The 15,728-nt window shown below is 46.5% G+C and overlaps 1 protein-coding gene across 2 annotated transcripts; it reads left to right on the forward strand.

Moving 5' to 3' along the window:
• Positions 1–6,866: 6,866 nt before the first annotated feature.
• On the forward strand, positions 6,867–15,560 carry LOC111070092 (octopamine receptor). 2 transcript variants are annotated; one of them, XM_022360402.2, is made up of 5 exons: positions 6,867–7,658; positions 9,143–9,245; positions 9,329–9,454; positions 9,706–9,889; positions 14,983–15,560. In XM_022360402.2, the coding sequence occupies exons 1-5, from the start codon at positions 7,004–7,006 to the stop codon at positions 14,989–14,991; spliced, it is 1,077 nt and encodes a 358-aa protein (XP_022216094.1). In that variant the 5' UTR covers positions 6,867–7,003; the 3' UTR covers positions 14,992–15,560. The 2 variants fall into 2 exon arrangements, with proteins under 2 accessions (XP_022216094.1, XP_022216093.2); XM_022360401.2 differs by lacking the exon at positions 14,983–15,560 and adding an exon at positions 10,870–13,662.
• The last annotated feature ends 168 nt before the right edge of the window (positions 15,561–15,728 follow it).

The following is a 15,728-nucleotide window of genomic DNA, read 5'->3' on the forward strand; positions in this document are numbered from 1 at the left end:
ACAAAGTGGAAAAACTTTTGTCATAAGGCATTTACGCAAGTGCTGGCTGGTCCATGAAGTTGAAGCAGGGGAAGGCCGAGAAGCTGCAAACGGAGCAGGAGTCAGCCGGAGGCCGAAGGCAGGCTGGTCAGATAGAAGAGCCGAGCCTTTATGCCTGTACCAAGTTCAGCCTGCTCTGCCATGTCCTTTCCCGTCCCGATACGCTTGGCCACATGTGTGTGGCAACATGCTGCGTAAATTACATTGCACGCGCCGGCATAATACCCTTCCATATGCTCGGAATGTTACGCCTTGCCACGTCCAATACGGAGGCAGTCAGCACCCGCGGGGAAGAGCTCCACCCAGCAAAAGTTGCCAACTTTCGCTGAAACTTTTAGCCAACTTAAGGACTTACTGATTCGCTAGAGTATCTGGATTTCTGCTCTCCCCATGATTGCGATTCCCTTGCACTGCGAGGTGCTGCCCTGCCCCTGCACCTCTCCCTGCTCCACCGTTACCGACCTGTCCTCCGCAATCTGTCTGGACCGAAGGTCGGTGCTGGTCTTTGGTGTTTTAACTCCGCATAAGTTCTTAATAAATTTCATTATTGCATTTTAAACTTCATGTGGCATTATTTATGGCTGCCACCCGTGGTATTTTACCAGCAGGCACAGTGCTCAAGTAGCACACATACTAGTAGATGGGTTGTTGCAGGTCGAACAATTCCCAGATCATGTTGCTCGTGCAATGAGTACGAGTATCATGTCTTTAATCAGAAGTGCTTACCAAATGCCACCTGCAACCTACCACCTGCCCCCTGATACCTCTAAAGGATGGTCAGTAGATTCGTTTTTATTTTAAAGCCCACGTTTACTGAGTACCGTTGCAGCACTCGTTTTTTTTTTAATTTACAAATATATTACACTACTCGACAAAGTCGAAATTTGTTTTTCCTAAAGGAACCAAACCGTTTTTTTCTGATAGAGTTGTGGATTTAAATTTTTTGATTGAATTATGGTTTTTTTTTCCTACGGCAGAACTTTAAAGAATTTTTAAAAATTCAAACAATTTCAAAGCCCCAAATCTATCAGAAATAGTCGCCTTGGTTCCTCGAGGAAAAATCGTGTCGTGTTATCCATCCGTGTTCATACGAGTTCGCTTATAAATCCCTGTGTGTATGGTTGTATCCATTTATTGCCCTTGTTCCCTGCCCTGTTTCCGGGTTTCCGCATAATATCCAATAATGTTTTTCAGTTTTGTGCTTTTCCGTGGTCCACGCATTTAGTATTTGTGTGGCTTTTGCGGTCGCTGTGCGTGGGACACATCAGATGGACGAGGTGAGGGACTGAGGCTGGGGAACTAGAACCATTTGTTTGGGGGCTTCCGCACATTTATGGTCAGCGTCTAAATTGCCATTTTTACCATTCGACGAGAGCAATGCATTTTGGCCAGTTGTTAACTTGTTTAACCAATTAATGCCCTATTAATCTGCTAAGCGGACAATGGCAGGCGCAGGATGCTTTAGAGGACAAAAACGTGAAGCGAAAATAGCTAAAGTCGAGTATAAAATATGTCTGTTAGTATGCCTGGCAACCGCATGTAGTCCGCACTCCGCAGCTCTATTCACGCTGCCTTCAGTTCACTCGAATAAAATTACACTTATTGATTAAAATTATTAATAGCTTGAGTCCCTTTCCAGGCGGTGCATTAGGGACGCAGCGGGTTCATTCACCTATCAATTAAAACCAAGTCGAGATGGGGCTACTGGTTGGCATAGGGATAGGGCTTCCATTTCCCCAGAATAATTATGCGGGCGAAATTAAAAGTTTATGACGCTGGAGAGAACACATGGGGCCAGGACATTTGGCGACAAATTGTCGTGTCCTGTGACTTCCCCTCGATACGGAATACGGAGTGCAGGATGCTGTTTATTGGAGTGCGTGCGGATGTGTGTGTGTGTGTGTGTGTGTGTGTGTGTGCGTGTGTGCGTGTGGCATGCACCACAACAAGTAGGGAAGCGATTTGTCAGGCAATTACTGAATCCATTGCAAGTGCCACTAAGACAAATTGTTAAACTCAATTTAGCTGTAGCTGTGTAGTGTGGCCGGGGCTGCATAGAAATGGAAATGTTTTTTTCTTTCATTTTTCCCCAGAACTTGAGACGGAAGAAACTTTTGCACGCTGCCTTGAAGTTGTCCTGCCCGGATGGGTGCAGGGCATAGGAAATGCGAAGGGAAACTGGGTGACGACCTTCCTGTCACTGCAGAACTCACTTATGTACGTGCATTTGATAATTAAATGATGTTGCAAAACTTTTCCCCAAAACTAGAAATGGTTTTTTTTCCCCCGGCCCCTGATACTTCGCCCACGCTGTGATCCCTTTACCTTTGCTCCTTACCCTTTACCCTTTCAGGATAAATTCTTTTGCATAGACACCAATTATGCTGAGCCATCATCCCACAGACGTCACGTAGCCGGAACCGCACTGATTTCTCGCATTTAATCAATCTAAGTGATGTCCAACTGTGCACCACAGCCAGCCAAGTCGCAAAGTCAATCTGTTAGGAGCAGTTAAGGAGGTTAAATGTGGCTAGATGGAGCGATTAAGGGAGAGATATTACTTAAGTGGCGGAATTTCCAGTGCAGCCCAGAAGTTTGCTTTATTTTTCAACAGCCGCAGCCGCAAAGTAGCGCAGTCAGAAAAGTGTCAAATGATGGGGAAAATGTAACTGCAAACGGGTAAAACCGATTTTTTTTGTATTTTCAATTTCAGATAGATCGATTTAAAGCCTTTCTCATTTATAATCAGATATAGGCGCTCTTGCTAGGCATGTTCCAAGCTCTGGTTTAACTTCGTTTCGCTTGGCTGTGACGTTGCGGCTTGTTCCGGTTGCCTCGGCTTGACGTCAGGGCGCATGCCTTTGTTTACCTTCCATAGCGGGGGCGGGAGCGGGAGCCGGCGGTCGGGTCGGCTGGTCGGTGGAGCTTGTGAAGCATTTACCTTGAATTCAAAATGAACCTGTGGAACGCAATCAAATACAACAACATCCAGAAGTAACAGCAGCAACAGCAGAAACAGCGAGCCAGAAGCGAGTGCTGGGGCAGGCAGCTGTTGACACTACTCATTATGAGAGCCATAGGAAAGAGAAGACGCATCTGCATGGCAATGTATAAAATGTACAAACAGTGGGTCAAATATACACAGATATACAGACATACATATACAGTAGATATGGATAAGCATGTGCACGCGGCAGCTATTACTATGTCTATAAGGCTCCCATAAAAGTCTTAAATTAGATTTCCTGAGTACTCGCGAATACATTTACGAGTATGTATTCATTTGGAAATTTTCGTAAAGTCTGTTCTCCGCAATTTTCTTATCAATGTAGAGGAGAGGAGTTCACTGTCTCCTTTGTACGGGATATCACACCATTTTAGGCCTAATTAAACATTTTCTTGGGAATTAAGTACGCTTTGAATATTCAAATTTCGAATGTTTGCACAATTGTTTAAATATTGTGTGCTCCGTCCTCCATTTGCTTCGGACACAAATGCCAACAGGATTGGGATCCACAGTTCACTGGAACCAACCCCACTGATAGATGGGGACGGACTGCACGACACGAACATCCGAGCATTCACAGCGGCACAGTACGGCGCGGCACTTGGCCGAGTTTGCCGATTCGATTCAGTTTCCATGAAGCGCTGAACCGAGGCGGTCACGTCGTAGTCGAACCCAGTCCCAGGAGCCCAACAACGTGCTTTTCCTCACCATTATCACAGTCGTCCGTGAGCGATTGATCAGCCAGCGGGCTTACCGCTGTCCGTACGATAACGTTAATTTGAATTTGTGCGGGAAGAGCATTCGTATGGGTCGCTTAAATACTATGAATATATTTTGAAAGTGAATCAGCTGCTGGGTACCCGCCCCGTCTCCTCATCCACTTGTAGGGCACTCGACCAAGTTTGAAATTAAACAACGTTCTGGCCACTTCAGTGGGTTGAGTGAAGTGCTGCGGAGACAGTGCTGTGTGAAGGGGGAAAAACAGTAATAATAATTATAATATATAACTTTGTGTCAATAAAACAATGCCGAGTGTTGGGATGTAAGCGCGAAGAGGAGCGGAGAACAGCACACCCCGACAGCAGACAGCAGACAGCACACAGCACACAGCGATTGCATTAAGTAAGTAAACAGAGGGAAGTCTCTTCAGGACCCTCTTTAGGACCCTATCTTTCCTGACAGTTGGCCTCAATTCAAGTGGTTATATGGGTCTGCAGAGGGCAGAGGACTGGCTGGGAGGGACATTTACATAGATCAGGTGGGAGTAATGGCAAAATGCTTTCACGCAAAACACCGCGATTGGACTGCCAAATAAAGAGGGAAGAATAAGTGTCTGGCAGCACAATAAATAGCAAGTTATAAGTAGGAATAAAACTGTGGCTGGCCCTGCGACATTGACGTCAGGGACACCAGTGTGTGGCACTGTCTCCTTTGCAGTTGGGTGGAGAGATCAGAGCATGACCAAAGGACCAAGGGGACGGGCAGGGGAGGAGCTAAAAATACATGACTGCCAGAGAAATAATATTTGAGAATTGCATATCGTACATATACGCCAACGAAAATTGCAACAAATGCTCGGCCAAACAATTAAGGCTGCCAGAAGAGTGGGGGACGGGACGGAAGGCGGGTACTGCATTTTGATAGAATTCAGCAGTTTTCCCCTACTTCTTTTTAGAGGTGTAGATGGAAGTGTAAAAAATAGAATCCAAACATTCGGAAAAGCCAAAAATATATATATTTTTGTATGGCTTTCTGAAGTCTGGCCCTGCCCTGGCAATTATATCACTCTGAATGCCATTTGGTGGCTGGGACAGTCGGAAATCTCTTAATATTGCAAATGAAATGGGGCTTGGTCAATTAAAGCGGAATAAGGTGAAGGCCGCCAGCTGTCAAAGAGGCTAAAACGCTGGAAAATCTCTAACAGAAATGCCCTGAAGAGCGGCGTATACAGCATCCATACATATGTATGTATGTATGTGCGAGTATGTTCAGATCACTCACCATTGTTTATTTGCTGGGCTGAACTTGGAGTGTGAATAAATCAATGCTGTATGGTAGATATTAATGTATATATGTACCATGAATTTATGTAGGTTCCGATATGCTCAGAGATGAGTGCTGTGCTGGGCCAAGGAACTTGATTGATGACACAGAAACATGTGTTTAAATAAATCCCCGATCTGTTCCAGCTAATAGAGATTTTAGCTCAGCAAAGGAAACCTAATAATATAATTCCATTCTTCAACAGCCCCGATCGGAACGTAAAAGTAGAAGTAGGGGAATAATACAAATAAGAAATGCAAAGTGTAAAGCAAACAAGTGATGGACCTGCCAACCCAACTCAATTTGCATGCTTTGAAAAAATAAGTTAGTTCCTGACACTATCCTCAACAGTTCTTAACCCCAAGAAAGAAGTAATGTTTGGCTCCCTTTCGGCCTGATTGCCTCTATTGTTAGGGAACTTGGCTCGGTATTAGAGCCAGAGCCTCCCATCCCACCCCAATTTATATGTGAACTTTACAATTGAGTTGCGAATCGGATTATCAATCAAAGTGGCCATAAAAACGCCAGAACTTATCGCGGTCAGATTCGCCAGGCGGCCAATACCCCTTTCAAATGTGGGGGAATGTGTTCATAAATCTATTTTTGGTATCATTCGATTTTGCAGCGGGTTCCATCCAACTGCACACTCGAAATTCCATTTGCTATACCTATACCCATACCCATTCCCATACTCGGATATATTTATAATTATACATATACCTCAATTAGGATTGAGGAAAGAGCGCGTTATCAGATGGGATGACACATTTCTTTCGGCTGATCGATATTCGGACCTTGGCATTGACTTACTGCTGACGGACGAACTGCCGTAGGCCCTGTCCCCATATCTGTCCAATTTATCGCTTCCACTTTGAGTACGACGTCATGAGGCTGTCTAAATATTTATACATAAACTGCAGCATAAAAGAGTAAAAGTTCCCTCGCCTTCCATGGAGGCCCTATTGTCTAGATTGATATCATGTGAGCGATAAGCTCTTTTACGGGGCGGGGCGTATTCCGTTTAGAGCCGCAAACAAACTCGGGGATACCCTTTCACGGTTAACTCTAAAAAATTCCCCTATGAAAATTCTGCTCGAAAACACCATAATTTCCTTTATGCTGGAGCTGGATTCTTGTTCTTGCACCACCGCCACTTTGTCTGTAGCGATATTTTATGTATATATGTATATATGCATGTATGTATGTATGTAGCGAATTTTAATTTGGTTATCGCACCCTCACACCCATCCCATCCAGATATGCGTGTATGTATGTATGTATGTATGTATGTATGTATAATATACATTCTGCAATCAGCACCAGAACGCACACTATCGGGCGCTGAATAAATAATGCTTAATTTAATGCTTATTGTCAACAGAAGTGCCAAGAACCGTCGAACCCTTGCCGGGCGGTCTAGGTCTGGCACCCACTTTGTTCATTCAGTCAACACTCATTCGCGGCAGTCGACACACTCACTCACACAGCCAGCGCTCTTCCTCATCATAATTTGTGGGGGAAATCTATCTAATAAAGTTTTAGGAGCGATTATCAATCTTATCGGCAGGGTGTGGGAGAGTGAGAGTGAGAGTGAGAGCACGTGTGGATAGTGGAAAAGTTTCCAGCGATGAATGGGCGGCAGTTTTGTGTTGAATGAATCTACTCTCCGTCGGATAGTGTATGCCACAAGATACGTGCCAGTATTAAGTGTAAATAATCCGCAACCGATTCCGCACTTTCGTTTGATTGCAGCTGGCCACGAAGACCGACGGAGCGACGGAGCGACGGAGCGACGGACGGACGGGCCCCTGGACAAGCCATCAAAGAGCAATTCGATACAATGACACCAGTTGGGCAGTTCCATTTAGGCTTCGACAGAGCGTGTGTCCCGTCCCCCGTCTAGAGGCTTAGGGGATGTCCACAAGAGCTACGAGCTACGAGAGTAACAACTCCAGGAGCAGCAGCAGCAGTATAAGCAGAAGCAGATCTATGGCTGTCAACTTGCAGCTGAATAATTTAAGCGCCATTTATCCGTCGCTCATGTATGTGGCTGCCTCTTCCCTAGGACTGGGCATGGGGCTGGGCCTTCAAGAGAACATTTCCATCGTTTACGAGGACCTGCTTAGCACAGCGAAAGGGAATGGCACCGCAGGCATGGCAGCGGGCACAGGAGCGGGAGCTGGAACAGGAACTGTCCCGGGATTGAATGTCGTCCTGCCGCAGAGTGCCGCAAATGAGACCTCTAATGAGGGCGATGGGGTGGTGGCATTTACCGAGTCGGGCCCCACCGCAGCCGTGACCACATTCAATTACTACAACGAGTCAGCGGCGGCCGCCGAGTGGGCGCACTTCTATGATCTCGTCCTGTCCTGGCAGGGCATCTGCCTGATTGCAGTCTTTGCAACATTCATCGTGGTAACCGTCATCGGCAACACTCTGGTCATATTGGCCATATTGACAACTCGTCGCCTGCGCACCATCACCAATTGCTTCGTGATGAGTCTGGCCGTGGCCGACCTCCTTGTGGGCATCTTCGTGATGCCACCCGCCGTGGCAGTCCATCTCACCGGTAAGTCTTCCTTCTGGCCCCCCCCCCCACCAACCCAACCACCCATTTTCTTAAAGTCCTTGCTGGAAAGTAGGCAACATTTTGACGGCTTTTCGCGTGATTAGAAGACGAAAATGCCATTCCGACAAATCTTCCAAAAAAATTTCCAACAAAAGCTTTTCGGATAGACCCCCGTGCACATGCCCCTCATCCACCTGCCCACCCCCCTTTCACCTTTCCACGCTAATTTAACAAAAGAACACGAACGGGAATAAGAAAAGGAACAGGACTGGGACTGGGACTGGGAGTAGGAGTGGCCGCAGGACCCATCTCTATCTCACCGCATATTTATGTAAATGCTCCAAGCTGGAATACGAGTATATGTATCTCTCTTGCCTTATGGATTTGTATTCTTTGAACCGAAAGAATTTCTTTCATTTTTTTGCCTTCGCTTTCCTGCAATTTCCTTAGCCGCAAATAAAATACCCAACCAACGAACAAAAAAACGAACAAAAAGAACAACAACAATAACATAAAAGGGGAGACATTCCTCAGCCGATGTTTGGGGCATGGCATGCTTTAAAGGCTGCGGCATGCCGAAAGTTTCTCATAATCATCTGTGCTCTATATAGTTTAGCGTGGGGAGGGGGATACGGTCAAACCTCATCGAATTTCTGTCTCGATTTGTGGATACCCCACCTTTCCTGGTTGTTTATTTAATACGATTGGATAATTATGTACACAAGTGATCCATAAGCATTCCTATGAATATGTATGCTCGAATATTATATTTGGTATCAGTTTCATCTGGCCATAGTTCCTACAGCATATTCTCTTGCTCTAAAAGCACAGGCAGTATTCAAACTTTTCGGTTGAACATTTCTCAGACTCTCTTAAGGTTCCATTATATTTATTTCCTTCTTTTCGTTGCTACTCTGATTACTTTCCCTGAAAGTGCACTCAAGTTCCGGTCCGGCTTCAGCAAACAACAAATTGAACTTGCAAACTGCATCTCAAAATTATTCGAGTAGTAGGAGCATTCACCTCTGTCATTTTAGAGAGCAGTGCCCCAAGCAATTTCCGTACTGGACGCCTAATGAGGTAGCTCCTCCCTTAGCTCCACCGCAGAGTTCCTTGATTGGCAGAAAAACAAGTTTACATTTTGTGCCGGGAGACCAGTGCGGGGTCCTTGATTAAAAAATTAATCGGTTAACAGGCTAGAGCCAAGGAACTACTGAAAGTGCCCACAAATTCTATGCCAAGCTCCGTCCGAGGGACATCTGGGCTCCAGTCCGGGTCCAGTGGAGTGGAGCCCACAAAGCGTTGCCAAATATTTTGAGGGCTTTGCTTGTTTAATTGGCCTTAGGTGGGGCATTTGCCATGGTCCACCGAGAAAGCTTTTGCGTTGCGTTGAGTGCTGCTAATAAAATTGGACCGGACTTCGGACCGGACTTTGGAGTTTTAAGTTGCTGGTGAAGTTTTTTAATTTTGAATTTCGATTGCAGGCTCATGGCAACTCGGGTGGGTGCTGTGCGACATTTGGATTTCCCTGGACGTGCTTCTCTGCACTGCCTCCATCCTCAGTCTGTGCGCCATCAGCGTGGACAGGTACGTGTCAAGCATTGTAGGTGTGCAAAATAATAATAGCCCCAATAATCATATTTCCCTGAACCTGTAAATCTATTCGTCAGATATTTGGCCGTCACCAGGCCGCTCACGTATTCGCGGAAACGGCGCTCGAAACGATTGGCCCTCATAATGATCCTAATCGTCTGGCTGCTGGCCCTGGCTATCACCTGTCCCCCCATCCTTGGATGGTGAGTATGCAAATTCACCCTGACCTCTCTCTCTCTCTCTCTCTCTCTCTCGCTCTCTCCTGAGAGCTGAGACTCTACTCCAGACTGAACAAACGGGTATAATTGGTCGGAAACTGTGTCTGTCGGGGAGGCAGTCGGGCAGGCTAATAATTGAGAACTTCCTGCAACTCGCATTAGCTGACTTTCTTGTAATTAATTGTATTCTGCAAATTTCACCACCCTTCTGCTCCTTCTGTTTCGTTTCCCTCCAGGTACGAGCCGGGGCGGCGAGACCTCCGGGAGTGCCGCTACAACCAAAACGAGGGCTACGTCATCTTCTCGGCGATGGGATCCTTCTTCATACCGATGGCAGTTATGATTTATGTGTATGCAAGAATTTCCTGTGTCATTGCATCGAGGCACGACAATATGACCGACATAAGTGTTCACAACAAGGTGAGTCCCTCTACCAAACACAAACCTACACACACACACCCACACAAACACAAAACCAACAAAATACTGCAGCAGCAGCTGTAGCTGCTGTAACTGCAACTGCTGCTCGAAAGTCATCTGTTCTCCTACTATTAAGTCCCGCCGCATCCTGGAGCCTCACTCCACGTACAGGGCAAACTGCGGCACGTTTGTTTCATAATTCCTATACGCTAGGAGCTTACACAGATTTAAATACCATGCCAGACCCAGCACCGGGCATGCAGCATGCAGCGCTGTCCTTTCCCCCTTTCTGTCGATCCGAGTCATATCCCTATGTGTATATGGGCTGTGGTGTGTGGTGGGGCTTTAAGCGTGGGGCATTCTCTAAGTTCGAAAACCAACGAGCTGAAATTTATTAGCCTTGAACACGCTTGGATTAGATTCTGCATACAAGTACATATCAATCGGTTAAACAGATTTATACAGGATTTCTGTTCTGCCATTTTCCATTCCCATTCAGGGGCCAACATAATGCGTCTCTGCCATGCAGACGAGCCATGCACTTCTGTCCGTACATCCGGCTTAAAGTGAACTTTATATTCGTTTACCTTTAAAGGTTTTTTGGCAAACTGTCAAGTGAGGCGCTTAGGCAAGTATATCCGCTGAAAACGAGCTACGCAAGGGTATTTAAGCTTTCGCCATACGGGTGCTAATCGTCCGCCAACAGTCCTCACCCGTAGTCCATTTTTTTGCCGACTCTCCCATGCAGAAGCCATGTACATCTGTCCGTCCTCTGTCGATACGTGTGTGCCTTTAAAGAGAAGTACTCGTACTCGTATTTCATGTAGTTTTTCTCTCAGGAAATGTTAGAGCTGGATTTGTAGCCAACCTGCGGTTTGCTGTTCCCTTTTTTCCAAAAGACAAACTTTAACTGCACTTGGCACCATTTTAGTTATTTATTATCCACTGACTTCTTCCCTCCGTGCACTTTGCGTGTCTAGAAATTCAAGCGCTACACGGCAGCGGATGTGGAGAACGAGCTGTCAGAGCAGGAGCACAGCTCGGCGGGCCATCGGCAGCGGCAGGCGACGTCCCGCACCTTCTCCAACCAGACAATTGCCAAGGAGCTGCACGAGATGATGCTAGGCGACAGCGAGCAGCCTGGCGTGGCCCCAGCAGGAGCAGGAGTAGGAGCAGGAACTGGCGTAGCAGCAGGATCTGTGGCTGGAGGTATTCACTGCCAGTCGTTGCTCGCACTGCCCTCCGGTGGTGGAGGTGCTGCATCCAGTGGGGTGAAGAATGGATGCTACGAGCTGACACGGCCCTCGTCCCTGAAGCGCACATCGACCGCATCGACAACCATCACCACAATGACAAGTGGCATCGGGCCGGGCAGCGGCCTCCTGGACACACAATGGCAGGCGCAGGCTCCATCCCAATCCCAGCCGCAGGCTAGAGCCCACAGCTTTCGTCACTCGCACCTGGGCTTGGGCACACAGGAGAGGGAGCGAGATCGACTGCGTGGCCACCATCACCACCATCACCACCAGCTACACCAGCATCAACATCACCAGGGCCCGGGTGTGACCACAACAATCCCAGCCAACCCGAATCCCAGCAGCAGCAGCACCATCACCAACAGCAAATCCCTGTCGAATCGCATTACGTCGCTGAAGAAGGAGACCAAGACGACGCAGACCCTAAGCATCGTGGTGGGTGGATTCATAGCCTGCTGGCTGCCGTTCTTCATCAACTATCTAATCACTCCGTTTCTGGCGGAGCACCAGGCCAGCCAAATGCTGGCCAAGGCCCTCACCTGGCTGGGATGGTTCAACAGTGCCATCAATCCGTTCATCTACGCCTTCTACAGCGTCGATTTCCGCGCTGCCTTCTGGCGCCTCACCTGCAAGCGCTTCTTCAGCTCCGGCCAGAAGCCGCAGTTCCCCACCAACACGATGTCCATCAGGCGCTAGAGAGTCCCCAGTCCCATATACCTTGTCCCTTGACAACCCATACTCATGCCCTGAACAAATTGCCACTGCACAACATATGATTAACTTATTCATCAACTTTTAGGTGTGGTCCCTAATTGCACCTTGAGCAAACCCTCATCATCTTTACCCCCCCGGATGTGTAATTGTTCTTCAGTTTGTTGTATAATTTATTTGCATTTCCCCTCGCCGTCAGGGTTCGTTTTCATTCTAGATCATTCGACTGCAAAGCGTGGATGCCACTGGATTTGGCTCGGACTCGAAGGGAGGTCTTGGTGTCTAGGTTCCAAGGTCCCGAGGCAGGAAATATATATGTTGGCCTTTGTACGTTTCTACGGCCAGTTGTCTGTACATACACGTTTAAATATGGTTCCACTGTTGCACATGATTTAAAGGCATTTTTGCAGTCGCTTTCCCTACGAGAGGACGGTCGGAGACCCGGATGAAAATCTGATACGTGGAAGCACGTATCGATTTAGTAATTTCCGCATGACTTTTCCGCTCCACGCTCCCTCAAACATGCAACAACGTGGCAGTGGCAGTGTCTGGAGCCAACGGCATAGACAGTTTAGATGGATGAGGAAACTTGGTTACATGGTTCACCGAAATTGCGCACACATCTCTACTATACGTAACATTCCCACTCTAATATTCAGCTTTTCAGTCAGACTTGCTCTGAGGGCTGCGTGCGTGCGTGGAACGTGCCCTGGGGTGGGTCACCTTTTGGTGACCCCGACACCTGTCCGGACGAATTGTGCATTCTCTTTGCCAAGACAAGTGCGTGATGTATTTATGAGGCAGCTCCACCCTATCAGACTCGAATTTAGTGCCAGAATATATCAGAGAGACGACCTCTCTCTGTATCTCTGTCATAGCTGATATCGGTGCACCATAAATCCAAGAGATAGTAGAAAGTACCCGTCCTGATTTACAGTAGAGAGAGCAGTGGAGCAGTGGAGCAGAGTCCGGGCCGCATTCAGTGGGCATTCCAGTCGAGAATTAGCTTTAATCAGCCAGTTAAAAGAGAGTTACTGTGATTTAGTTTATAGTTGGAGTCAGTTAGAACTTCAAGAGTTTTTCCTTAGCCTTAAAGTGAGTGTGTTTGTGTGTGTTCATGCATGTATGAGGGATGTGTGTGAGTGTGTGTATGTATGAGAGAATACTATATAATTTAGGCATAATTTATTCAGGCCATCAACCCACAGCTTAGCCAACCGTAGAGCCAAGCACAAGTAGCACAATTTAAAGTGTTTTACCAAGCAATCTACCTTTAACACCGTCCTCCTCACTTCCATTTTCATTTACATTCCCATTCCCATTCCCATCTCCATCGTCCCTCACTCACTCGCTTGGTGTGAACTCATAAACGTAATCAGGCAATGCTACGACGTAGAGATTAAGTCAGAAAGAAGCCTCATAAGCATATACACGTAGCAGCATATCATTTCTCAACTCTTCCCTTGTCAATACCATCATCGCCCCCGCCTCAATCCTCAATCAAAATTCTGAATCCCAAATTTCAGCTTCCATGTCAGGCCTAACCGTGAGAGGATGAGAGACTCCGTATGAAAGAATTTTTAAACTTTTGACTAAAGCAAACACAGGAGCAACACCATCCGCCATTCGCTATTCGCCATTCGCCATATGCAATCTCTCATCTGCTGGGTGTACGAGTACGAGTAATATCATATACATAATCCGCATAATCTGCATATATATTAATAGTTACATATGTGTACACAACATCATTTTTTTGTGAAACGAAACAACCAAATAAATAGACAAATCGAAAAGACAACTCTCCCCGGATAGAGATCTTTGTTATTTAAGGATTTTAGTCGCAGTCGGAGGACCATGAACAATGGTTAGTGCGTTTGTTGGGCGTGAATTATTGATCAGCTTCAAAATTGAATTCACAGCCAACTGCAGGATATATGTACATATACATACATATACATATGTACATGTACTCTTGTGTATTTATATTTAACCAGCGGAAAATCCAAGGGAGCACCCACAAAAAAGAAAAGGAAACCCAGCGAACGGTTGGAAAGCAAAGTTGTGTTTGTTGCGAAAAATAACCATAAATATGGACCGCTTTCAGCTTGCTCTCTCCTTCTGCTGTCCTGTCGCCGTATGAATATTTCATTGGAGCTGCTTCCCACATCCCGGGAGAAACAAAACGAGAACAAATTTCAACAGAGTATCCTCTAAATGGAGTTTTAAGACTCTAATTGAGCCCAAGCCCAACTTGGATTACATTAATTGATCGAATCCCCTCTGCAGCCAAAGAGATTTGGGGGAGTGCCCCACACAGCGAGCGAGAGAGAATGAGGAATCGAGCACTCAAGTGGGGCCCCCCCCCCCCCCTCCCCTATCATTCACCAAGGCGAGGACAAAAACAAAGGGAGCGGAAAATACGGGTAAAACAAAAGTTCATTCGAAAAACATTCAAGAAGCATTTGTCATTGGGAAACTTTTCCTGTCCCGAGCACTTGTTAAATGCTTGAAAATATCGATGTTGTTTTTGTTGCTTGTTGGCAGTGCAGTAGAGCCTCTTTTCAACTGTTGCGATGACATAACCGAAAATATTTGGCCAACGTGCCTGTCGGCACCTGGCTAAAAATAGGAGAAACCCAGGCCCGCTTCCATTCTTGCGCAGCCATTTAATTTAACACATTATGCGATATCAACCGCCCTCGAAAAAACCCCAAATTTCAGGACAGTTGAGGGATTCCAATGGGTTCTCAGAGGCCGCTGACTTGTTGACATGGGGCATTAGGGAGACGAGGCCGCTTCTGTGGCTGCCCCTGTTTCTGTTTCCGCTGAGCTCGACTCGAAAGTGAAATGTGACAGCGAAATGTGTTGCAATTCATTAGAGAGAAAGAGCCCCCATGCTCCACCTGCCACAAACTGCCACAAACTGCCACACTGTCACACTTACATACATACTTACATATGTACTTGTACTTACTCCTATATGCATGCCACTCTGTGTGAATCGCATGTGTGTTTGGCAGCAGCTCCCCTTTCTGCGCCTTTGTGTGTGGCAGCTCCTCCCCCACCGTTGTTTGTGGGCTCGTAATTATGATGACCGCATCTTTTTTCACGCCTTATTTCCAGCTAAATTAATGTATCGCCACGCAGCCCCCAGCTGGAACCGGAGCCGGAGACGGAGATGAAGTCAAAACCGCCGGAGAGCCTCTGTGCTGCCGAGCCGTAATGTAATCCCAGTCCTAGTCGCGACCGTTGTGGGTGCCGTCTGATTCAGCGTTTCTTTTGCTTCCGTCCTCGTTGCGGTAAACAACTTAGTGGCGGCCACTGGGTGGGTTACCACTTCCAATCATAAATCACAAAAAAAATATGCCAAGGCTGCGAGGAAACTGCACTGCTCCACGGCTCCACGGCTCCATGGCACTCTCTGCAGAACAGGACTTTTCCTCGAGTTGAACTCAACTTTTATTGCAAGAAGATATTGGGAGGGCAGGCCCTGGTCCCCACAGATAGCCATTCCACGAAAACATCTCAATGCAGTATAGAACACATTACAATATTCTTTTGGCTGAAGAAGACTTTGACTTTCCTTTGAGTTGAACTTAACTTTTATTGCAAGAACTTCCTGTCTTAAAGAGATCCATTCCAAGTGAAAATTTATAAATATAAGAAGTGTAATATAATACAGCTTTGTACGATATATCTATATGTATGTATGTATATGTATGGCGGATTATGATATTATTCCCAGTGTATTTCGCATCGCCCATGGGATTGTTCTCAGTGTATTATCACTGTTGCCATTGTACTTCTCTCCTTCTTGTATTATCATCTTCTTGGTCAATTTACAGTGGTTTTTGTTGTTTGTCTATTGA

Source organism: Drosophila obscura, unplaced genomic scaffold (genome assembly GCF_018151105.1).
Source record: "Drosophila obscura isolate BZ-5 IFL unplaced genomic scaffold, ASM1815110v1 contig_4, whole genome shotgun sequence".
Taxonomy (NCBI): Eukaryota; Metazoa; Arthropoda; class Insecta; order Diptera; family Drosophilidae; genus Drosophila; species Drosophila obscura.